We start from the raw sequence: 14,285 nt of genomic DNA on the forward strand, positions 1-14,285 counted from the left end.
GAAATGCACTACCTCTTTTACCTGTCCCTCACGCTTTCCTCAGCCTCGATGGCTCTGGCGGATTGCTGCAGAGTCGGCCCATGTTTGCCCGATCCCGGACTATCATGCATCCAGAAGTGCGGAGACGGCACTGATGGCACGCCTTGCTGTGGTGTCGGGGGATGCAACATTTTCTGCTGCAACTGTGACGGAGGTAAGCCTCTATGACTCTCTTTCCACGTGATTTTATTGTCCCAACCCCTCGTATTTGAAACGCTCCATGCTTACTATCCTGCCAAAACAGGTTGCCGTGGAGCTGGTACCACCAAGAAACGGGACGCTCTCAGTGGGAATGATTCTACGGCGGACGATGATGAGGTGTTCGCGGTGGCTGATGTCGACTCCTCCGGCAACGTGACGATGGCCGAGTACATGGGATACATGAGGCCCGGTCCCAATATGGGATTGTACATTGATCGTTTCAACAAGTAAGCTGTTTCATTAGCGGTCGTTGTTTCTGAAATCTTGGAAGTATTAACACATTTCCAGGTACGACAAGGATGGCAACGGAGTCATCACTCCGGATGAGATGAGGCGGACATCTGACACTTCTTAAAGTGTCATGACAGAGGCAGCACTCTCTTACCCAGAAGACAGCGTCTGATTCTGTGCTTTGTGGAATTTATTGCGAGTCACATTTTTTAGCAGCTATCAGTATATGATTAATTCAACCGCCCTGATACTGTGCTTCATGTGAACTAAACTGATCACTCTGGGGATAAATTGATTAAAGATACACTGGCATCACGAGTGGCGGTACGGATACGAGGCAGGAACTTCATATGGAGGGTCAATGACGAATAGGGAGTAGGGAGGAAACCATCAATTAAACGAGTGTGCAGAACTGTCTTTTACCCTCAACACAATTCGACGCAGCTATCTCTTGCTCAGAATTTTCCAGCTCTTCAGGACGAAGGAAACCTCTCCACTGTCACTGCTTCCCCAGTCAAAGTGAAGTCAAATGAAAGCTCGGAGCTCAAGTCAAGGAAAACGGTGTATGTTCCTGGATATAACACGCGGGATCCCGTCTCATCAACCCGGACCAGCCTTTCGACAGTAAGTGAGAGGGAAACATCAGAAGTTTCCCCCGCAGCAATGTCGTGTGCGCGAGTGTACGCAATAAGTGTTTTCTTCGGATGAGGATCCGGGCCAGCAGTGGAGTTCATGAACAGCAAAGAAACATAGTCAGAAGTCGCCGTTCCGGTATTCGTCACTGCCAAACTCACACTGAGCGCCGTCTTCCGCAGAGTAGTAGCCCAGTCCGCTTCATCAGCAGAGCCCACGAGATCTTGAATGCTGATAGTCGACGACGGCGTCTCTGTCCAGGCAAAATCAAAAGTGGTGTAGTGCAAGCCATACCCAAACCGCACGACAGGGTCCTCAGTATACCACATATACGTCCGGCCCAAGCCTGCGTTCCCAGCGCCAGGCCGCAGCGCCATGTCCGTCGCCGGCACCGCCTCGGCGTACGAAGCAGGGTACTGCGTGACCGGCAATCTCCCAGCGGGCGCCGCGTTGCCCACGATGACGTCAAGCAGCGCGGCGCCGCCTTCCTGGCCCGGATAGCCCGCCCACAGCAGCGCGTTGACCGAGCCGTTGCCGCTGAGGAGTTCGGAGTCGTCGATTTGGCCGCCGCCCATCTGCACCACGACGGTCGGCTTTCCGAGCTGCCGGAGTGACCGGATTAGTGACAGTTGAGCATCGGGCCAGGTGAGGTTGTCCCTGTCGAGCATCTCTGTCTCGATGGATGTGTCGATTCCGCCCATGAAGATGGTCACGTCGGCGTTGCGCGCTGCGGTGATGGCATCTGATGCTGATGGATCTGGTGTGTTGATGCCGGAGCCGAGAACGTACGCGACATGAATGCCAAGAGCTTGAGCAGCAGAAAGAGGGCTCTTTAAATAAGGAGCGGTGCCGTAGTAATTGCCTTGCATCTGCGTGGTGGCGTTGGCCCATGGACCGATCAGTGCAATTGACTTGTTTTTGGCCAAAGGAAGGATGCCATCGTTTTTGATCAAGACAGTTCCGGCGACTGCGGCATCGTAGGCCAGCCTTTGAGCTTCGAGAGTGTTGACTGATTCCCAGCCGAGTTGACGATAGGGCTGGTCATCAGCAGGGTCAAAATAGCCAATCTTGACGAGGGAAGCGTAGAGCCTGCTCAATGCCCGATCCAGATCGGCATCAGTGAGTAGGTTCTGGTCATATGCCTCTTGGATTCCATCCCAGTCCGAGTTCGCGCATACGAGGTCGGTCCCGGCTTTGAAGGCAACCGCCGCGGCTTCAGCTGAGGTATTGGTGAAGTGGTGGTCGGTCTCGATGACTTTGACAGCATCACAGTCACTAGTCACCCATTGGTCGTCCGCATCCTAGCCCCAATGCTCTCTCAGAACTGTTTGCAGCAAGTGTGGGCTTGCGCATGCCGGGTACCCATTAACGGCATTGTAGCTGCACATGAAAGCTCCAACATTGGAATCAACGGCGCAGGACTTGAAAGGCGGAAGATAGTATTCGGAAAGATCTTGTGCTGAGATTTGAGCGTCGAAGCTGTACCGGGTGATGCCTGAGTCGAGTTCTTCGAGGTCGTTTGCTGCGTAATGCTTGCAAGTGGCAACCGTTTTCCGGTGGCCTGAGGCATCGGGCTGCTCCAAGCCATGCAACAAAGCTTGAACGTAGCTTTGAAGGTGGAATGGATCCTCTCCAGGAGTTTCTGGGCCACGGCCCCATCTTGGATCTTTGAAAGGGTCGATGTTCGGCGTCTGTATGCTTATGAGTCAGATTCCATGAACGGTTTAGAAGAAGTACTTACCCAAAGGTCAAGGCCCGAGAGTCCTCTGTTGCTGAATGCCCTTGTCTCGGTGCTGATGACAGTAGCAATAGAGTACACAAGATTGTCGTCAAACGCTGCTCCAATGTTGATTACCTGAGGGAATGATGTGGCGGAGCTGAAATCCCCAGACCCTGTGAAGCCTAGACCTTTTGAGTATGCGTATCCGTGAAGTCCCTCGTTCCACCACTGGTATGGGACGACTCCAAGACGCGGCACGCCAGGAGCAGAGTTCACAAGGTTCTGTACTTTCTCAGTCGAGTTCATCAAGGAAACAAGTCCTTGGGCGCGTTTCAACGGGGTCAGAGTGGTGTCGCAGATTGCAGTCCCGCAAAGAGGCTGCCGTGAACAATCCGGGAATGCCGGATTGACGGGAGCAGCACTGGGATTTTGGATCTTGTAGACATCAATACTGACCGTTCGTTAGTCATTTCCGTTGAGAGTGGAACGTTCTATGCCTGAACTTACAAATAGGAGGCGCCGCATGTTGCAGAAGCATTTCCAGGACAGGGAGTGTTGCAACTGGTATCCTCCGCTAGGGTACTCGTATTCAAAATTGTGTTTCCACAGAAGCATTGGCTATACCATGGACAGAGGTATTAGTTAGAAAGAGCATCGTGGGAGAGCTGACACCACTTACTCAGAATACTCCACTCCGCTGTAGGAAAAGCCAGCCAGCCCGCATGCTTGAGCGCATGTATGCGGTGCATTCGAATTGGACAGGCTTAGCTGGAGCCCCGATAATGTTCTAACACTGGACGAGTCCGTGTGACACCCGGAATACTCGATGAGCGGGACGTATGCCTCGGCGCATGTGGAGTTGCTTCTCTTGATGGCGTGTGCAGAGCCCACAACGCACCAAAATAGCAAGACCGCAAGAGAACAAAGACTGGAAGAATGCTTCATGGTTGCTACGTCTCCCACTGACCTGGTGTCCTATGCTTGAAGTCAGAATGGTCTGTATATATACATGTCTTTGATTGTGATAGTTAATGTCTGTTCTCCAATGTGGATTTAGCCGGACGAGCTCACGTGATCTACCTCGAATTATCCATCTCCATGTTGTGAGGGGTTGAGGGGAGTGTGGCGATCTACTTGTGCAAGATCCCTGTACCGGTGGGCAGAGCCGGGGTCACAATTAACCTGAACATCAAGGGTCCACCGGAACACCACAGATGAACACCATTTAGCTTCTATTACGGCAATGACTTCCGTACATTCAGGCAGAAAATCGAACAACACAACGACCATCCTAAACGGTTCGCTACGGGAAATTTCTTGGGAAACTGCAAGCAGTCGGAAAATACTTGCGCGACAGCTCCGAGAACAATTGGATATTGTCCTAATGAAGTCTCGGTGCCCAGACTGCATCTTTTTATCACCGGGAACCACTGGGCCGCTCGCTCTCATCTCTGATTCTCCACGTGAACTCGTATGTTTTGTGTGCGTCACCGTAGGTGGAAAGTATGCGTCCTGGTGTGGCGGCAGGGTCTGTAGAGCCAGCCGTTCTGCCAACATCTACATCTCGAGGTTCGGATTCAATCGAGTCAAAGAGGGCGGCAAACTCCGAGTAAAAGGGATCATCGTCTTGGTAGGCAAAGACTTCCTCTTTCTCCGATAGGGGTGTTCTACAACATTGAATCAGCACCAGCAAACTCCCAGCAATGCAGAATGAATCAGCCTCACCGGACATATAGTGTAGGCGTGGTGTACAAATCCACAAGGCGGAGTTGGTAGCCATCAGCTGTGACGACAATCTCGTTTGAATACCTTGTGCCATGCAGTGCAATGATATGAGCCAACGAGCCTATCGCACCACTCCGAAATTTCCTGTCTGTGGTCAACTCAAGGCTCTTGAGAAATCAGCCGAGAATCTTGAAAACACGCACCACATAGCCATCGTTGCCCGAGGGATCCGCTCGTGCTCAGGAACTCTGGAATCGTCTATTTCAGCCGACATGTGAGACAGCTTTCCTGGCGGCTCCGAGTGTTCCAGGGCAAGCGCTCTTACGCTGTCCATGGCCACCTCACCGCCAAGGTACCTGCACAGGTCGCAAAAATGCGTCGCCTGTTCCACGATCGGGCCGCACTGCTTGGACTTGTCCCACCAGTTAAACTTTCTCATCTTGGAGTACGCAACTGTGTACCGAGCGTTGACGGCCATGACCATCAGATCATTCTCCCGAATGATGGACATAGCTTTCTGCACGACCTTGAGGTATCGCAGCATGTAGCCAACAGAGATGACATTTCCAGACCGTTCCAGAAGCTCGACCACGGCGACGACTTCATGAGGGCGGGCTGTCGACACGGGCTTTTCGCAGAAGATTGCGGGGGATTTCCCAAAAGCCTTGATGACCTGTTCCTCCAGATTGTGGCCAGGTTCCAGTGTGCCTCGGAGATGTGGGGGCACAGCCAGAATGATGAGTTTTGGAGACACCCCGTTGGCCTTCAGGGTGGATGCTGCTTCATCCAAGCCGTCAAAACGTTGGGTGCGTAAGTAGCATGATGCGGCCGATGAAGTTCTCTTCTGGGCAAGGACTTTGATCACTCTGTCCTCAGAGGGATCCACGATCCCGACTACGTCCAGCCGAGAACCGAGGTATCTCTCTATACGCAAGGAGTGGTTCCAATGGACATTGTCGTTTCCGAATGTGATATTTCCCTGCAAAAATGGTTAGAACGCCTTCCCAACAAATTCAAGTCCACTTACACCGCCAATAAAGAGTACGGGAAAAGGCTCCGTCGACGAATTCGCTGGTGTCGCCATTTGTTGGATTGGGAAAATGGTCGGATCGTGTCTGCTTCAGCAAAGTCACCTCTGTAGGCGTCATCTTTTAACAGCAACTCTCCGGTGCCAGTGATATCAGTGTCCGGACGACCCGGCTCCGGCCCGGCGCCGGTGCTTATGATGGTCTGTGCTGGGGTGGTGCGGGGTAATCATGCTGACCCGTGTAGGTACCCTCTACTTCCATCTGCCTCTGATTCTATACTTACAATGCTATCAATACTTTCTACACAGCCTTCGACGGAAGCTTATAAAAAGATGTATGAGAAGTTCTGAGTGGCGCAGGCTGTGGCTGCTGCGTGGTGAGTCCTCTCATCAACAGCCGCGGCTCGATCCTGTCGCGTCATCATGCAAGGGCAGGGATTCGAGTGAGGTGTTCAATCGTGTGCAACAACACAGTGAGTGAGGAGGCGATAAAAACTCGACGGACAGCCAGGTCCATTCTGTTCACCTATCTTCCGCTTTTGCTCAGAACTATCATGGCCTCAAACTCAGACGCGTGCACTCAGTGCTGGGGCGACCTCGCCCCTCAAAACCACGTCTTCCCCGCCTCTGCGTGCCTTTTCGGGTGCGTCCGCTACGACGAAAATTGGCTCTCTTCGAAAAATCTCGAACATGCCAGCGAACCGGATTCCTGCCATCAGTGCTTTGGCGACTTTGAACCCTCCGTCAGGCCTTTCCCTCCATCCGCGTGCGCCTTAGGCTGCATACTGGCCAGCTCCGACGCTCCCCGCTGCCACCAATGTAAAGGTGGCCCGTTGGAACATCGGGCATTTCCCGCTCCTGCATGCCTGCTAGGGTGCGCCCTCCAGAAACCTCCCGCCCCCAGAACAGCCGATTGCCGTCAATGTCGCCAAGATTCGCCAGCCGTAGACCCTTTTCCAGCGACTGATTGCCTTCGCGGCTGTGTATGGAGGGTCCGTCAAATCGATGACTGCCTCCAGTGTTTGGGCGACCCACAATTGGCGGATACTCCATTTCCGTCCTCCGCCTGCGCTATCCGATGTCTTGTTCGAGACGTTCCTATTCTCAGCCCTGTCGACCAGAGGCCACCTCACAATGACTTGACACAGGCCGCCACGAATTACTTCACAGAGGTCACCACAAAATGGCCAAGTATCTCCGATGACTACGACTACAAGATGCTCATTGCGCTGTTCTTTACGTTGTATGGAATTGTCCATGCCTGCTTCGCTCTCTGGAACCGCATCATGCCTAAGCCCCGGCCGTCGTCACAGCAGCGCCATCCGCCCTCCGCCCTGGTCCGCATTTCCGAATGCGGACCACTCATCTGAGAGTGATAGCGATGACGCTCTTACACCCCCTGGCTCCCCGTCATCCCCCATACGTAGTAGCTGCCCGTTAGAACCAGCGTTCATCTGCCCCGATGTGGTAATGGGAAATGGGCTGTATAGAAATGTACTTGGGTACACTTGTGTCAAATGAATTTGAAACGTAAACATTCATAAATAACTCAAATAGCTATCCGGTGGCTTGCAATTTGACGTCAAATTGTGATTCCTTTGCTTACCAGGTGGGACCCCTGCTTGACCCCTCAGCCAGACCGAGCGAGGGCACGTCTATCGAGGACTTGATGGGACAGGCCAACGTGCCAAGGCTGATCGATGCAGTATTCGTACAGGCAGCTGATCGCGCAGGTGCTTTATGTGCATTGTTGGGCGGAGTTGCCTATAGAAAAATTGTTTATAGCTAGTAAACCGATAGTAGACTATAATCATTTATCTCTTTACTTTTAGACTATTCAAAATTATGATTTAAAATCATATTTCTATTGCATTTATTGGTCCTATATAATGGTGGTAAGCCTATTATTAGATTGGGTGATGTATCGGCTGGCGGTGATGATCGCTAAGATGGGTTTGGTATGGAGGAATGCTTGAAGGAAGCCGGGTTATTGCCGTTTTGCGACAATGGCCGAACTGAGTCAGGAGGCCGTTGTTAGGAATGCGACGGTGCGACGAGCTAAATGATTACTGCTTCGGAGCAGCAGGGAGTCTCTACGTAGCGACAACGGCATATAAAGTTATGTATTCCTTCGCAATCTAGTGGCTTCATCTTTTTCCTTTATCCTGCGTTAACCTACAAACGAAAGAATGATTAAAAAGGGCAAGGCCAGAGACCACTCAGACGCTTTGAAAAGCAAATCGATGCCTCTCCGTATCTCGAAAACGAGGCGTGTCAGTCAGCCCAGGGCGGTGAAGAGCGTCGAGGCTCTGACAAGCAGCCGTAAATCAGAGCCGATTGCCGTCGTCGGCGTGGGCTGCCGTTTTGCACCAGATGTGAGGTCGGCAGAGGGTTTTTGGGAAGTTTTATGCGCCCGGAGTCTTCTCGGCACGCAACGATGCCACGCTGAGGTAAGCGCTCTAGCATGTCACAAGGATGAAGACTTATATGACAACATGCAGATTCAGCGCTTTCTTGACGACACTCGATTCGACGCAGGCTTTTTCGGCCTCGGAGAAGTAATTACTCGCCCGAACAGCAAGCGCGTAGACTCACACATGTTTAGGCTCTGGACCCACAGGAGCGGCTCGAGCTTGAGGTTGCGTTCGAAGCGTTGGAAAACGGTGTGTCGCTGACCGACTGGCTTTAGGCGCCTGCTAATGGGTTACTAGCTGGAGTTCCGCTCACGAGCGAGGGATTAGCTGGTGCGGCTTTTTGCGGACCTGGCAATGGCCAACACGTGCAGACGTTGTCTCGTGCTTTTGGTCTTTGCCGCCCCGGATCTTCCGCTGGCTGCGGCCTGGCTGCGCTGCAGCTTGCATGCCAACGCATCTGTAGCGGCAATGTCGAGGTTGCGCTCGTCACTGCGGCAAACCTGGTCTCACGGGATGCTCCATCTCCCAACGGTTCGTCGCCAGCGGAATCGGACCAAGAACAGGATGCCGCCGAAGGTGCGGTTGCTATTGTGCTCAAGCCACTCGAAGCTGCCTTGCGCCAAGGTGACTCGATCCGCGCCGTAATCCGCGAAAGCGCGAGCGCCAAAGGCTGCGAGGCGTGCGACCTGGAGGCGTTGATCAGGTCATGCTACGAGAGAGCCGGGCTTGATCCGCTCGACACAGCATATGTCGAGGCCCAGGAGGCGTGCGGCGATTCTGTCGAAAGTACGGCAATCAAGGCGGTTTTTGGAGGAAGCAACAAAGCATTATCGGTTGTGTCGGTTGGGTCTGATCTCGGCCGGCTGCAAGCAGTCTCGGGCCTCGCAGCCGTCGTCAGGATCATCATGGCGTTCGAGAAAGGCCTTGTCTCGCAGGCATCAGCAGAGAAGGTAAGCGCCGCCCAAGAGTCCACATCTCCAACGCCAACTCGGATGTAGCAGCGGCCTTCCAGAGCGTCGATAAACGGCTACGGCGGCGACAGCCCCAGTGTGCACATGATCCTAGAGCAATGCGACCCTTTGCTACGCCAGCAGCGACGTTTTGCGGCCGACTCGTCCGAGCCCGAGTCCCGTGTCGTCATTCCATACAGCGCGAAGAGCGAGAACAGCGCCCGACGTGGCCTCAGTGACTTGAGCGACTTCGTCAGACGGAAGCTGGACAGCGGAGCCGACCTCGACCTGCGCGATCTGGCTCTTACACTCTCCCGCCGACGGACGCGATTCGCATGGACGGCTGCCTTGTCGGTGCGGTCCAAAGAGGAGTTGGTGGCCCTTCTGGACGCGGGCGTACGGCCGACTGCTGCGCGGCGCCCACCCCGTCTTGGCTTCGCCTTCAGCGGCGATACTGCCCATTGGCATGCAATAGGGAGAGAGCTGGTCGCCGTGTACCCGGCGTATGCAGCGAGTCTGGAGGAGTCGCAGAGATGCCTCCGGGATCTGGGTGCCGAGTGGAATCTATTTGGTAAGTCTAACCGCGTGCGTCAGTTGGCCGTCTCTCATGCGTCACAGACAAAATAGCCGGCTCGGTGGGACAGAACAACCCAGACTTCATCTATCCTCTCCGCTGTGCGCTGCAGATAGCCCTGGTCCAGCTGCTGGCCGACTGGGGAGTGCGTCCGGACGCCGTGACAAGCCACTCGAGCGGCGAGATTGCAGCAGCATTCTGTGCCGGCGCGCTGAACCAGCGCGACGCCATTGCCATTGCCTTCTTCCGCGGCCAGCTTGTTGCTGCCGCGGGCCGCTCAACAAGCGTGAAAGAAGGCAGCCTGACGGTCGGCCTGGGCCTGGAGGGGCTGCAGCGCTACTTGGTCGGCCCGTCGCCTCTACGGCTCTCGGTTGCAAGCATCAACAGCCCTTCCAGCGTCACGCTCAGAGGCCATCTGCGCGACTTGTCAGCCCTGCTGTCAAAGCTTGCCGTTCTCGGCCTCTCGGTGGGAGATCTGCAAGTGGGAGGGTTCCATCACTCTGGCGACGCACACGCCGTGGCAGCCGCCTATCTCGCCGTGGTGCGCCAGCATACCGGCGCGCCAGCCGCAATGAACGGCATGCTGTACACGTCGCCCGTCACGGGTGCACGCATCGCAAACGAAAACAGCATCAGTGCCGAACATTGGATGTGCAGTCTGATGGCACCCGGTCTGTTCATGCACGCGTTGCAGACAATGATCGTGAGCCCCGACGCGGTGAGTGCTCTCGTCGAAATAGGCCCAGCCAACTCTCTTGCCGGCTTCGTCAAGCAGTCGATCGAGGGCATCAACAGCCCGGATATACACGTCTCGTACGCATCGTGCCTCAGCGTGCGCCGCAGCGGCGTGGAAACGATGCAAGCCCTGGCCTGCTTCCTGCACACCAAGGGCATTCCAGTGGATTTTGAAAGAGTGAATGCGTCCCGCGGCCGATGCGCTGCAAGGCTGCTGCACGACCTCCCCCCCTATCCATGGGACCACGGCAGCGCCGAGCTGCTCGGCATCCCTAGCTTCGTCAAGACGATCCCAGCACCCGAGCTTCACACCTGGACCTTCCCGCTTGGCGCGCCTCTGCTCATGGCCATCGAGGCCATGCGGGAGCTGTATCAGACCCGAGGCGTGCCGGTCGCTGGCTTCGAGCTGCGGGACGTCGAGCTGCTGCAGCCGCCCTGCCCCCACACACTGTCAGGCGAGGTCCAGGTCACACTGTGGCCCCAGTCTGTCTGTGCGCGACACGTCTTCAAGGTCCGGCTTTGCACGCCTGGCCGAGAGACCAGAGAGTACCTGCGGGGCTACATAGCCATGCGCAAGCCGCCGGACGGCTCTCGCAGTGACTCTCGGCCGATCGAGGTTGGTGGCGATCGGTCTCCGGTCGAGATGAGGATTGTTAGCTTCACGCCCTCGATGCTTGCGGCGGCTCAGAGGCAGCTCAGCATCCATCCCGCCACGATCGAGGAAGCAATTCAACTGGCCTGCAGCCGCGTCATGACCTTTGCGGGCGACGGCGCCGCAGAAGTGCCGAGCTTCATTGAGAAGATGTCGATTGGATGCCCCCTAGGCGGATTGCAGGGCCGGCTGCTTCGCGGCTGTGTCCTAGTCCGCAGTCAAGGCACGCGGGGATACGAGGCTTCTATCGAGCTCGGCGAGAACGATGACGACGACGCACTTCTTTGCATCAAGAACGCGCATTTCCCGCCTGCACCCAAAGCGGCACCCCGCCGCAAAGCCGTGCATCCGGTCACCTGGGTCTCGAGCTTAGCTGCAACGTCGAGTCAGGGGCTCCAATATCTCTTGTGGCTGCCGCCCAACGAACACGATATCGCAAGGATTGGCAATCTGACACGAGCGGCCTACCACATCATCTGCGACACGCTCGACCAGCTCACTCCCGACGAGATAGGCCGGATGCCATGGCACAGCCGGAGCCTAGTGCACTGGATGAAGGGCGTGGTGCACCAGGCATCATGTGATGCGCTTGCTGCTACGAGCTCCGAATGGGCGAGGACGGACAACGTCGCCAAGGAGATGATATTCAAGCGGGCAGCCTGCAGCTGTGTTGACGGAGAGCTGCTCACCCGCCTGGGCGCGAGCCTCGCTGGGATTCTTTCCGGGCACGTCGACCCAATATCCATCTTGGTTGAAGATGGGCTTCTCACCAGGTACTACAGCCAGTCGCTCAGGGGCCAGCGGACTGCCTCGCAAGTCCAACGCGTCCTGCAGCTGTTTGCCGTCCAAACACCGGGCGCACGCATTCTGGAGATCGGAGCCGGGACCGGCGCCCTCACGCGTGTCTGTTTGCCTTCTTTGGATGCACGGGTGCACTACGACTTCACTGACATATGTCCAGAGCTGTTCAGCATGACGAGAGAGCAACTCGGCCCGGTGGCCGCATCTCTGGCTTTCCGAACGCTCGACATCGAAGCAGACCTGGCGCAGCAGTCCTTTGAGCCGGCGTCCTACGACTTGATCATTGCCAACCAATCTCTACACACTGTCCATGACCTTGACGCAGCCATGCAAAACGTGCGCAAGCTTTTGAAGCCGGGCGGCAGGCTGCTCGCAGTCGAGACGACTAGACCGACGCCCGACATCAAGCTCACGTTCGGGATCCTCCCGAACTGGTGGCTTAGTGAGTACGCCGTGCGGTTCATTCTCTGGATGCCGCTGCTGACATCTGCTAGGTAAGGAGCAAGAACGCAGAGACTGCCCCATGATGTCTCTGAACGCGTGGGAAAACACGCTAAGGTTCCACGGTTTTTCGGGCTTGGACTTCCACACGCACGACTTCGACGACTTTTCGTTGAGATCGGCAACAGTGATGCTTTCCACAGCCATCGGAAGCCGCGCTTTCCGATATTGGCCTTTCTGTTCCATCATCCACGTCGGCTCCTCTGCCCCGCCTGCCTGGCTGCAACAGTTGGCCGTCAGGATCGAGGAGCTTACCGGCTATCTGCCGGCCGTCGAGTTGCTTGAGCCGCGCTTCAACGCAGCCAGCAAAGTCTGTCTGTTTGTGGGGGCGTTGGAGGAGGGCGTTGGCGAGGCAACCGCCGCGACCGTGGCAGACTTTGTTGGCACCTCGAAAGGTCTGCTTTGGCTCTCGCATGGAGGAGCCACCATCACACCACCCTCTGGCCACGACGGTGACCAGTTCCTGTCGCACGCAAAGCTGCTACGTTCTTGCAGCCGCTCCTCCGATTCTTCCGCCAGCAAACGCATTGTTGCGCTCGACATCGACCCAGAAGACCCTCCATGGTCGCCGGAAAGCATAGAGACTATCGCCAGGATCTATTCCATCGCCTTCGACTACGAAGTCCCCGGTCCCATAGACGATGAGTTTGTGCAGAGGGGATTGCAGGTCCTGGTCCCACGAATTCCGCCAGGTTCGAGCGATGTGCCCGGAAGCCGTGACTGAAGCTCTGGTCAATGTACCATGCCTTACTATTGATGATTCCATTTGCCATGTTTGCTCATGATAGCCCAGGAAATAGCTCCTTTTTCTGCAATTTACCATTACCCTTTTTTGTTAGGTGCGAATAGATTGGTTGCGCCAAGAATTTCACATGTTCCTCTTTTCCTCTCGATGATCTGCAAGTACCATATATAGGTACATGGTTTAGAATTACTACTACGCGAACAATCCGTTATCCCAGTTGAATTTCTTGGATTTTCTTTTCCGGCTGGTCGCCGTAATCCTCGACTTGATCAAACTGCGTTGAATCTTCTGACCCAAAACAGGTCTGTTTTAGACATAGCTAGAGCAGCGCGAGATAAAGCTCCGAAGCGGAAGGAGTAGTCAACGACAAACGTGATAACTACCATCTCAGTTCAACAGACATCATCAAAGCCCAGCCGAGCTTTCACTCCGGATATTATCAACTCTATTTGGATTGATTTGGCTGTATATCCACGTCTAAATCTGTCCGCAGCGTGCGAAGGCGGCGAAACAACAGCAGTCATGGAAAAAGCAATGCAATACTTCGGGCTATTATTAACATGAATTCTTCAACCACCCCCAGCTTACGTGATGCAAAGCCTTACAACCCGGCTATTCATCCAGACCAAATACGCAGTCCATCTATATCTCGACACAAAGCAAGCATATTAAAGACACCACTCGAAATCTGCTGAAGGAAAGAAGCTGGTATCAGCAAATGTAAAATCAGCGCTGGGCACTGTAGCATCCAGGTCCATCCAGCTCTCCGGCGCCATTAGTAGCCCGCCAAGATCCGATGCGGGATCAATCTGTTGAGGCGCCCATCTAGTCTGGGATTTGTCAAGCCCTGACGTTGATGCGGACGGTAACGCGGGGTCCTGCCAGTGTGGGGTGAAGTTTAGCGTGGCGGGCGGTGGCTGGCTCCAGCTGTCATACGTGCTAGCAGGCCATTGTGAAGAGGAAGGTCCCAGCTGCTCACTGGTGGTATCCGGTCGAGCAATGATTTCCGAACCTGTTGGAGATATAACGCTGTACGGGGACACATATTCTTCTGTGGAGGCGCGATCCGTGTTGCTGCTTGCAGGAGCCGATTCTCGGTCCTGAGAAGGCGTGCGATCAGACGCAGAGGAGGCGGTGGATGATGCGACTGACTGAGGCCCTGCGGACGGTGACTTGCAAACGTGGCTGCAGCATCGCTGCGGCTGGTGGGAGGGTTCCACTGGCGGCTGGTGGGGGGGATTCACTGGTGGTTGCTGGGAGGATTTCACTGGTGGTTGCTGGGACGGTTTCACTGGTGGCTGCTGAGAAGACGGTGGCCCATACGGAGAAATACACGG

At 55.1% G+C, this 14,285-nt stretch overlaps 3 protein-coding genes across 3 annotated transcripts; 1 reads left to right on the plus strand and 2 right to left on the minus strand.

Annotated features, from left to right (window-relative positions):
• Nucleotides 1-944: 944 nt before the first annotated feature.
• Nucleotides 945-3,573, minus strand: LTHEOB_12699 (Glycoside hydrolase family 3; the record flags this gene model as incomplete). Its single annotated transcript, XM_035509594.1, has 5 exons — nt 945-2,379; nt 2,467-2,795; nt 2,846-3,275; nt 3,332-3,398; nt 3,504-3,573. The coding sequence occupies 5 exons, from the start codon at nt 3,571-3,573 to the stop codon at nt 945-947; spliced, it is 2,331 nt and encodes a 776-aa protein (XP_035363919.1).
• A 668-nt stretch (nt 3,574-4,241) lies between these two features.
• Nucleotides 4,242-5,633, minus strand: LTHEOB_12700 (NAD-binding Rossmann fold oxidoreductase; the record flags this gene model as incomplete). Its single annotated transcript, XM_035509597.1, has 4 exons — nt 4,242-4,491; nt 4,550-4,693; nt 4,753-5,528; nt 5,577-5,633. 4 exons carry the CDS (start codon nt 5,631-5,633, stop codon nt 4,242-4,244), a joined length of 1,227 nt encoding a protein of 408 aa, XP_035363920.1.
• A 2,186-nt stretch (nt 5,634-7,819) lies between these two features.
• Nucleotides 7,820-12,927, plus strand: LTHEOB_12701 (Reducing type I polyketide synthase; the record flags this gene model as incomplete). Its single annotated transcript, XM_035509598.1, has 6 exons — nt 7,820-8,026; nt 8,182-8,239; nt 8,288-8,940; nt 8,989-9,511; nt 9,559-12,144; nt 12,197-12,927. The coding sequence occupies 6 exons, from the start codon at nt 7,820-7,822 to the stop codon at nt 12,925-12,927; spliced, it is 4,758 nt and encodes a 1,585-aa protein (XP_035363921.1).
• Between the last annotated feature and the right edge of the window lie 1,358 nt (nt 12,928-14,285).

Source organism: Lasiodiplodia theobromae (assembly GCF_012971845.1).
Source record: "Lasiodiplodia theobromae strain AM2As chromosome Unknown scaffold_71, whole genome shotgun sequence".
Lineage (NCBI taxonomy): Eukaryota > Fungi > Ascomycota > Dothideomycetes > Botryosphaeriales > Botryosphaeriaceae > Lasiodiplodia > Lasiodiplodia theobromae.